At 50.3% G+C, this 12,738-nt stretch overlaps 1 protein-coding gene across 1 annotated transcript in view; it reads left to right on the plus strand.

The window, feature by feature from the left end:
• The first annotated feature begins 476 nt into the window (after window positions 1–476).
• Window positions 477–12,738, plus strand: part of LOC147106557 (protein FAM180A) — a 41,043-nt gene continuing 28,781 nt past the window's right edge. Inside the window, exons 1-2 of the mRNA XM_086008455.1 lie at window positions 477–694; window positions 1,454–1,539. Coding sequence (XP_085864581.1) covers window positions 601–694; window positions 1,454–1,539 — 180 coding nt within the window. The 5' untranslated portion in view covers window positions 477–600. The remainder of the gene's footprint in view (window positions 695–1,453; window positions 1,540–12,738) is intronic.

Below are 12,738 nucleotides of genomic sequence, written 5' to 3' on the forward strand. Positions count from 1 at the left end.
GGGTTATCGTTCTCTTTCCCACCCCCTCCCTCTGCTCCGCTGCCATCCTGCCCTCTGCTCACTCAAGTTCCACACTGCCCCCTACTCGTGTCCTGTGGAGTCTGTCCAAATCATTCCAGTTTTTGGTGTAATTAAAGCTGAAATATCTGAACAAGTCTTTGTCGGTGTTTGCAACTCCCAACAAAAATATATAGTGGGTGGACAAGCGATCCCCGTGGATAACCTTCACTTCATCTCTGTCCCTACACTGTCACACTGTGGTAAATAGAAGCAGTTTCTAAATAGATTACTCCTTGTACTACAGCACATCTCTTGTCCACTGTTGCTAAGGTTATGCTGTTGCCAAGAGGTGTGGAGGATTAGTTCTACTGGCAGTGCAATGCGATATAAAATGGATAGTGGAACAGGAGCCCCTGAGAGAGCATTGCTTGCCAGGGCCTCGTCTTGAATCCCAGTCCCAGCTAACTGCTGCCAAGCTGTGTGTCTGATTCAGAGAGTAGGAATGTGTTGAGGAGTCGGTGTGTGGAGGGAGAAGAGGAAGAGCGAACGATCAGAGTGCTGCAAGGGTGCAAGGTTTCAGCCCAGAGTGATCTGAAGAGGATGAGGATGGGAGTGAGACTGCGCTGGTCCCTGATGGTCTGTCTCTCATTCACTGCCAGTCTGTGCACAATAAACAGCCTGAAGAATGATGCAGGTCAGCTCTTGTACACTCGGCACTCCTATAGCCCTACCTCCATTGCTCTTCCGTTTCATTCTCATTTCTTTTGAAAGTTTCCTGCTGCGGGCTCAATTACTTTCTTCCCCCTTTGGTTTCAATTCTCGTACAGTGGGAGGGGTGCCAGGGACCTGGGATCAGGAAAATCCCAACACCGCTCTACGGCCGGTCGCTGTATGTACGGGAGAGAAAGACAGGGCCCTGGGGATCTCCTACCCAGTGGGCACGGATAGACCCAGGAAGAGTTTGTAGAATCAGTGGAGCAGGATGAGCCCTCATCCCACAGTGACTTGGGACCAGCTGCCAGGCTGTTGTGAAGCATTTCTCAGCTGCAGCCTTCCCCTGTTCCCAGAGCTGGGACCTGGGTACTGTGCTGGGCAGTCAACAGGGTCCTCAATCAACCTCTCACCGTGCTCTAAAAAACTGTTAATAAACACAGGGAGCTACACACCCACAGGTGTAAACAATGTGGTACAGCTTCCAGACCTGAGTGTTTACCCATGAGCTTTAATTACTGGGTATTAATCCAATAATGTTCATTACTGACAGAATTTACTCACTAGATTCGATTACTGATGGTAGTTACCCAGGAGCTTTAATTACTATGGGGTTGATATGGGACTCGGTGTGGTGGTGGTTTTGCTGGGGTTCTGGTGGGTGGACTGCTGCTGATGAGTATGTGTGAGGGGTGGACTAGATTGATATACATTGCGGTCATTGCCTGTTGTTTGGTTGCAGACCCATTTTGGCGACAAGGTCAATTCGTTCAAGAAGCAATAGTTGTGTTTCATCGAGATGTTGAGGATACCTTCCTGATGTATGAGGTATAGTTCCTCAGAATCTGCTGATCACAGCAATGTCACACGTATACCCACACAGGCATCACAGGGAAATCATGTTTGACAAATTTGCTGGAGTTCTTTGAGGATGTAACGAGCAGGGTGGATAAAGGGGAACCAGTAGATGTCGTGTATTTAGATTTCCAGAAGGCATTCGATAAGGTGCCACATAAAAGGTTACTGCACAAGATAAGAGCTCACAGTGTTGGGGTTAATATATTAGCATGGATAGAGGATTGGCTAACTAACAGAAAACAGAGAGTCGGGATAAATGGGTCATTTTCAGGTTGGCAAACTGTAACTAGTGGGGTGCCGCAGGGATCAGTGCTGGGGCCTCAACTATTTACAATCTATATTAATGACTTGGATGAAGGGACCGAGTGTAATGTAGCCAAATTTGCTGATGATACAAAGATAGGTTGGAAAGCAAATTGTGTGGAGGACGCAAAGAATCTCCAAAGGGATACAGATAGGCTAAGAGAGTGGGCAAAAATCTGGCAGATGGAGCTTAACGTGAGAAAATGCGAGGTTATCCGCTTTGGTAGGAAAAATAAAAAGCAGATTATTATTTAAATGGGGAGAGGTTACAAAATGCTGAGGTACAGAGGGATCTGGGGGTCCTCGTACATGAATCACAAAAAGTTAGCATGCAGGTACAACAAGTAATTAGGAAGGCAAATGGAGTGTTGGCCTTTATTGCAAAGGGAATGGAGTATAAAAGTAGGGAAGTGCTGTTACAACTGTACAGGGCGTTGGTGAGACCACACCTGGAGTACTGTGTACAGTTTTGGTCTCCTTATTTAAGGAAGGACATACTTGCATTGGAGGCAGTTGAGTTCAGAGAAGGTTCACGAGGTTGATTCCGGAGATGAAGGGGTTGTTTTATGAGGAAAGGTTGAGCAGGTTGGGCCTATACTCATTGGAGTTTAGAACAATGAGAGGAGGTCTTATTGAAACATATAAGATTCTGAAGGGACTTGACAGGGTAGATGCAGAGAGAATGATACCCCTCGTGGGGGAACCTAGAATTAGGGGGCATAGTTTCAGAATAAGGGGGCACCCATTTAAATTGGAAATGAGGAGGAATTTCTTCTCAGGGGGTCGTGAATCTTTGGAATTCTCTTCCCAAAGACATCCGCTCACACAGACACACGCTCACACAGACACACACGCTCACACAGACACACACACTCACAGACACACTCACTCACAGACACACACTCACACAGACGCACACACACAGGCACACACACTCACAGAAACACATTCACAGACACACACACTCACACAGACACACACTCACAGACACACACTCACAGACATGCTCACACAGACACACTCGCTCACACAGACACACACTCATACAGACACATACACTCACATACTCACACAGACACACCCACTCACAGATAGACACTCACACAGACACTCACTTACAGACACACACACTCACACAGACACACGTGCTCACACAGACACACATGCTCACACAGACACACCCACTCACAGACACACACTCACAGATACACACTCACAGACACACACACTCACACAGACACACACTCACAGACACACACTCACAGACACACACACTCACACAGACACACACTCACAGACACACACTCACAGACACGCTCACACAGACACACTCGCTCACACAGACACACACTCACAGACACACACTCACAGACACGCTCACACAGACACACACGCTCACACAGACACACGGACTCACAAAGACACACACACTCACACAAACACAGAGACTCACAAAGGCACACACACTCACAGACACGCTCACACAGACACACACACTCACACAGACACACACTCACAGACACGCTCACACAGACACACACGCTCACACAGACACATGGACTCACAAAGACACACACACTCACACAAACACAGAGACTCACAAAGACACACACACTCATACAGACACACACACTCACAGACACATTCACTCACACAGACACACATGCTCACACAGACACACAGACTCACAAAGACACACACACTCACACATGCTCACAGACACATGCTCACACAGACACACATGCTCACATAGACACACGCTCCCACAAACACACACTCACACACACACACACACACTCACACACACACAAGCTCAGACAGACACACGCTCACACAGACACATGCTCACACACACATGCTCACAAAGACACACACGGACACAGACATACACACATACAGGCACACCCTCACACAGACACACAGACACAAACACTCACGGACACACACGCACAGTCACTCACGCTCACACAGACACACACTCACACAGACACACACTCATGCAGACACACCCACTCAGACACAAACTCACACAGACAGACACACTCACAGACACACACTCACACAGACACACACGCTCACACAGACATATGCTCACACACACATGCTCACACTGACACATGCGGACACAGACACAGACACTCACACAGACACACGCTCACACAGACACACACTCATACAGACACACCCACTCACAGACACACACACACTCACAGACACACCCACTCACAGACACATCCACTCACACAGACACACACACTCACAGACACACTCACACAGACACACTCACTCACACAGACACACACTCAGAGACACACACACTCACATACTCACACAGACACACCCACTCACAGATAGACACTCACACAGACACACCCACTCACAGACACACACTCACACAGACACACACACTCACAGACACACACTCACAGACACATGCTCACACAGACACACTCACTCACACAGACACACACACTCGCAGACACACTCGCTCACACAGACACACACACTCACACAGACAAACGCACTCACACAGACACACACACTCACACAGACACACACACTCATACAGACACACATGCTCACACAGACACACCCACTCACAGATAGACACTCACACAGACACACACACTCACAGACACACACTCACAGACACACTCGCTCACACAGACACACACGCTCACAGATAGAAACTCACACAGACACACACACTCACAGACACACACTCACAGACACACTCGCTCACACAGACACACACGCTCACAGATAGAAACTCACACAGACACACACACTCATAGACACACACTCAGAGACACACTCGCTCACACAGACACACATGCTCACACAGACACACTCACTCACAGAGACACACTCAGAGACACACACACTCACATACTCACACAGACACACCCACTCACAGATAGACACTCACACAGACACACACACTCACAGACACACACTCACAGACACACTCGCTCACACAGACACACACGCTCACAGATAGACACTCACACAGACACACACACTCACAGACACACACTCACAGACACACTCGCTCACACAGACAGACACGCTCACACAGACACACACGCTCACACAGACACACCCACTCACAGATAGACACTCACACAGACACACACACTCACAGACACACACTCACAGACACACACGCTCACACAGACACACACGCTCACACAGACACACTTGCTCACAAAGACACACACGCTCACACACGCTCACACACACACACAAGCTCACACAGACACACTCACTCACAAAGACACACATGCTCACACAGACACACATGCTCACACAGACACACATGCTCACACAGACACACGGACTCACAAAGACACACACACTCACACAGACATATGCTCACACATACATGCTCACACTGACACACGCGGACACAGACACACCCACTCACAGACACACACTTACATGACACACCCAATCACAGATACAAACTCACACAGACAAACACACTCACAGGCACACACTCACACTCGCTCACGCAGACACACACTCTCGCAAAGATACACACGCTGAAACAAACACAGGCTCACAAAGACACACACACTCACACACACACACAAGCTCACACACACACACACTCACACAGACACACACACTCACACAGACACACTCGCTCACACAGACACACACACTCACAAAGACACACACGCTCACAGACACACACGCTCACAGACACACATGCTCACACAGATACACACACTCACACAGACACACTCGCTCACACAGACACACACACTCACAAAGACACACACGCTCACAGACACACACACTCACAGACACACATGCTCACACAGATACACACACTCACACAGACACACATGCTCACACAGACACACTCACTCACAGACACACACACTCACAGACACACATGCTCACACAGACACACTCGCTCACAGACACACACACTCACAGACACACGCTCACACAGACACACGGTCACACAGACGCACACGCTCACACAGACACACTCGGTCACAGGCACACACACTCACAGACACACTCGCTCACACAGACACACACACTCACAGACACACACACTCACAGACACACACTCACACAGACACACGGCCACACAGACGCACACGCTCACACAGACACACACGGTCACAGGCACGCACACTCACAGACACACGCTCACACACACACACACTCACACAGACACACAAACTCACACAGACACACACGCTCACACAGACACACATGCTCACACAGACACACCCGCTCACACAGACACACACACTCACAGACACACTCGCTCACACAGACACACACACTCACAAAGACACACACGCTCACAGACACACACGCTCACAGACACACATGCTCACACAGATACACACACTCACACAGACACACATGCTCACACAGACACACTCGCTCACACAGACACACACACTCACAAAGACACACTCGCTCACACAGACACACACACTCACAAAGACACACACGCTCACAGTCACACACGCTCACAGACACACACACTCACACAGATACACACACTCACACAGACACACATGCTCACACAGGCACACTCACTCACAGACACACACACTCACAGACACACATGCTCACACAGACACACTCGCTCACAGACACACACACTCACAGACACACGCTCACACAGGCACACGGTCACACAGACGCACACGCTCACACAGACACACTCGGTCACAGGCACACACACTCACAGACACACTCGCTCACACAGACACACACACTCACAGACACACACACTCACAGACACATGCTCACGCAGACACACGATCACACAGACGCACACGCTCACACAGACACACTCGGTCACAGGCACACACACTCACAGACACACGCTCACACACTCACACAGACACACAAACTCACACAGACACACACGCTCACACAGACACACATGCTCACACAGACACACACACTCGCACAGACACACCCGCTCACACAGACACACACACTCACAGACACACTCGCTCACACAGACACACACACTCACAGACTCACACACTCACAGACACACAAACTCACACAGACACACATGCTCACATAGACACACTCGCTCACAGACACACACACTCACAGACACACGCTCACACAGACACACGCTCACACACTCACACAGACACACAAACTCACACAGACACTCACGCTCACACAGACACACATGCTCACACAGACACACACGCTCGCACAGACACACCCGCTCACACAGACACACACACTCACAGACACACTCGCTCACACAGACACACACACTCACAGACTCACACACTCACAGACACACGCTCACACAGACACACGCTCACACAGACACACACGCTCACACAGACACACGCTCACACAGACACACGCTCACACAGACACATGCTCACACAGACACACACGCTCACACATACACACACTCACACAGACACACACACTCACGCATACACACTCTCACACAGACACACACACTCACACATACACACTCACACAGACACACACGCTCACACAGACACACACGCTCACACAGACACATGCTCACACAGACACACATGCTCACACAGACACACTCGCTCACAGACACACAGACACACATGCTCACACAGACACACTCACACACAGACACATCCACTCACAGACAGACACTCAGACACACGCTCACACAGACACACTCGCTCACACAGACACACTCGCTCACACAGACACACACACTCACAGACACACTCACAGGCACATGCTCACACAGACACACTCGCTCACACAGACACACTCGCTCACACAGACACAAACTCATACAGACACACGTGCTCACAGAGACACACATGCTCACACAGACACACCCACTCACAGACACACTCACACAGACACACACTCACAGACACACACACTCACACAGACACACACTCACAGACACACACTCACAGACACACATTCACAGACACGCTCACACAGAGACACTCACTCACACAGACACACACGCTCATACAGACACACGGACTCACAAAGACACACACACTCATACAGACACACACACTCACAGACACACTCACTCACACAGACACACATGCTCACACAGACACACAGACTCACAAAGACACACACACTCACACATGCTCACACAGACACACATGCTCATAGACACACACTCATACAGACACACACACTCACACAGACAAACACACTCACACAGACACACACACTCACATAGACACACACGCTCACATAGACACACACTCAGAGACACACACTCACACAGACACACACGCTCACACAGACATATGTTCACACACACATGCTCACACTGACACACGCGGACACAGACACAGACACTCACACAGACACACGCTCACACAGACACACACTCATACAGACACACCCACTCACAGACACACCCACACTCACAGACACACCCACTCACAGACACACCCACTCACACAGACACACACACTCACAGACACACTCACACAGACACACTCACTCACACAGACACACACTCAGAGACACACACACTCACATACTCACACAGACACACCCACTCACAGATAGACACTCACACAGACACACCCACTCACAGACACACACTCACACAGACACACACACTCACAGACACACGCTCACAGACACATGCTCACACAGACACACTCACTCACACAGACACATACACTCGCAGACACACTCGCTCACACAGACGCACACACTCACACAGACACACTCATACAGATACACATGCTCACACTGACACACACACACTCACACAGATACACACACTCACACAGACACACATGCTCACACAGGCACACTCACTCACAGACACACACACTCACAGACACACATGCTCACACAGACACACTCGCTCACAGACACACACACTCACAGACACACGCTCACACAGGCACACGGTCACACAGACGCACACGCTCACACAGACACACTCGGTCACAGGCACACACACTCACAGACACACTCGCTCACACAGACACACACACTCACAGACACACACACTCACAGACACATGCTCACGCAGACACACGATCACACAGACGCACACGCTCACACAGACACACTCGGTCACAGGCACACACACTCACAGACACACGCTCACACACTCACACAGACACACAAACTCACACAGACACACACGCTCACACAGACACACATGCTCACACAGACACACACACTCGCACAGACACACCCGCTCACACAGACACACACACTCACAGACACACTCGCTCACACAGACACACACACTCACAGACTCACACACTCACAGACACACAAACTCACACAGACACACATGCTCACATAGACACACTCGCTCACAGACACACACACTCACAGACACACGCTCACACAGACACACGCTCACACACTCACACAGACACACAAACTCACACAGACACTCACGCTCACACAGACACACATGCTCACACAGACACACACGCTCGCACAGACACACCCGCTCACACAGACACACACACTCACAGACACACTCGCTCACACAGACACACACACTCACAGACTCACACACTCACAGACACACGCTCACACAGACACACGCTCACACAGACACACACGCTCACACAGACACACGCTCACACAGACACACGCTCACACAGACACACGCTCACACAGACACACACGCTCACACATACACACACTCACACAGACACACACACTCACGCATACACACTCTCACACAGACACACACACTCACACATACACACTCACACAGACACACACGCTCACACAGACACACACGCTCACACAGACACATGCTCACACAGACACACATGCTCACACAGACACACTCGCTCACAGACACACAGACACACATGCTCACACAGACACACTCACACACAGACACATCCACTCACAGACAGACACTCAGACACACGCTCACACAGACACACTCGCTCACACAGACACACTCGCTCACACAGACACACACACTCACAGACACACTCACAGGCACATGCTCACACAGACACACTCGCTCACACAGACACACTCGCTCACACAGACACAAACTCATACAGACACACGTGCTCACAGAGACACACATGCTCACACAGACACACCCACTCACAGACACACTCACACAGACACACACTCACAGACACACACACTCACACAGACACACACTCACAGACACACACTCACAGACACACATTCACAGACACGCTCACACAGAGACACTCACTCACACAGACACACACGCTCATACAGACACACGGACTCACAAAGACACACACACTCATACAGACACACACACTCACAGACACACTCACTCACACAGACACACATGCTCACACAGACACACAGACTCACAAAGACACACACACTCACACATGCTCACACAGACACACATGCTCATAGACACACACTCATACAGACACACACACTCACACAGACAAACACACTCACACAGACACACACACTCACATAGACACACACGCTCACATAGACACACACTCAGAGACACACACTCACACAGACACACACGCTCACACAGACATATGTTCACACACACATGCTCACACTGACACACGCGGACACAGACACAGACACTCACACAGACACACGCTCACACAGACACACACTCATACAGACACACCCACTCACAGACACACCCACACTCACAGACACACCCACTCACAGACACACCCACTCACACAGACACACACACTCACAGACACACTCACACAGACACACTCACTCACACAGACACACACTCAGAGACACACACACTCACATACTCACACAGACACACCCACTCACAGATAGACACTCACACAGACACACCCACTCACAGACACACACTCACACAGACACACACACTCACAGACACACGCTCACAGACACATGCTCACACAGACACACTCACTCACACAGACACATACACTCGCAGACACACTCGCTCACACAGACGCACACACTCACACAGACACACTCATACAGATACACATGCTCACACTGACACACACACACTCACACAGGCACACACACTCACACAGACACACACTCACAGAGACACACACTCAGAGACACACACACTCACATACTCACACAGACACACCCACTCACAGATAGACACTCACACAGACACACACACTCACAGACTCACAGACACACACTCACAGACACACTCGCTCACACAGACACACACGCTCACACAGACACACTCACTCACACAGACACACACTCAGAGACACACACACTCACATACTCACACAGACACACCCACTCACAGATAGACACTCACACAGACACACCCATTCACAGACACACACTCACAGACACACTCGCTCACACAGACACACACGCTCACACAGACACACACGCTCACACAGACACACCCACTCACAGATAGACACTCACACAGACACACACTCTCACAGACACACACACTCACACAGACACACACGCTCAAACAGACACACTCGCTCACAAAGACACACATGCTCACACAGACACACACGCTCACACAGACACACACGCTCACACAGACACACGGACTCACAAAGACACACACACTCACACAGACATATGCTCACACAGACACACTCGCTCACACAGACACACTCGCTCACACAGACACACGTGCTCACACAGACACACACTCTCACAAAGATACACACGCTCAAACAAACACAGACTCACAAAGACACACACACTCACACAGACACACACGCTCACACAGACACACGGACTCACACAGACACACGGACTCACAAAGACACACACACTCACACAGACACACACGCTCACACAGACACACGGACTCACAAAGACACACGGACTCACAAAGACACACACTCACACAGGCACACACGCTCACACAGACATATGCTCACACACACATGCTCACACTGACACACACACTCGCAGACACACTAGCTCACACAGAAACCCACTCACAGACAAACACACTCACAGACACACATACGCACACAGACACACCCACTCACAGACACACATGCTCACACAGACACACACACACTCACACAGGCACACGGACTCACACAGACACACACTCAGAGACACACACACTCACATACTCACACAGACGCACCCACTCACAGATAGACACTCACACAGACACACACACTCACAGACACACACTCACAGACAAGCACACTCACAGACACACACGCTCACACTGACACACAGACTCACACAGACACACACGCTCACACAGACACACACTCTCACAAAGATACACACGCTGAAACAAACACAGGCTCACAAAGACACACACACTCACACAGACACACACACTCACACAGACACACGCTCCCACAAACACACACTCACACAGATACACACACACTCACACACACACACAAGCTCACACACACACACACTCACACAGACACACACACTCACACAGACACACTCACTCACACAGACACACACACTCACACAGACACACGTGCTCACACAGACACACACTCTCTCAAAGATACACACGCTCAAACAAACACAGACTCACAAAGGCACACACATTCACACAGACACACCCAATCACAGATACAAACTCACACAGACACACACACTCACAGACACGCTCACACAGACACACTCACTCACACAGACACACACACTCACAGACACACGCTCACACAGACACACACGCTCGCAGACACACTCACTCACACAGACACACACGCTCACACAGACACACGGACTCACAAAGACACACACACTCACACAGACACACACGCTCACACAGACACACGGACTCACAAAGACACACGGACTCACAAAGACACACACTCACACAGACACACACGCTCACACAGACATATGCTCACACACACATGCTCACACTGACACACACACTCGCAGACACACTAGCTC

This window comes from Somniosus microcephalus, chromosome 15 (genome assembly GCF_052327205.1).
Source record: "Somniosus microcephalus isolate GS21.2 chromosome 15, FLI_Smic_1.0, whole genome shotgun sequence".
Taxonomy (NCBI): Eukaryota; Metazoa; Chordata; class Chondrichthyes; order Squaliformes; family Somniosidae; genus Somniosus; species Somniosus microcephalus.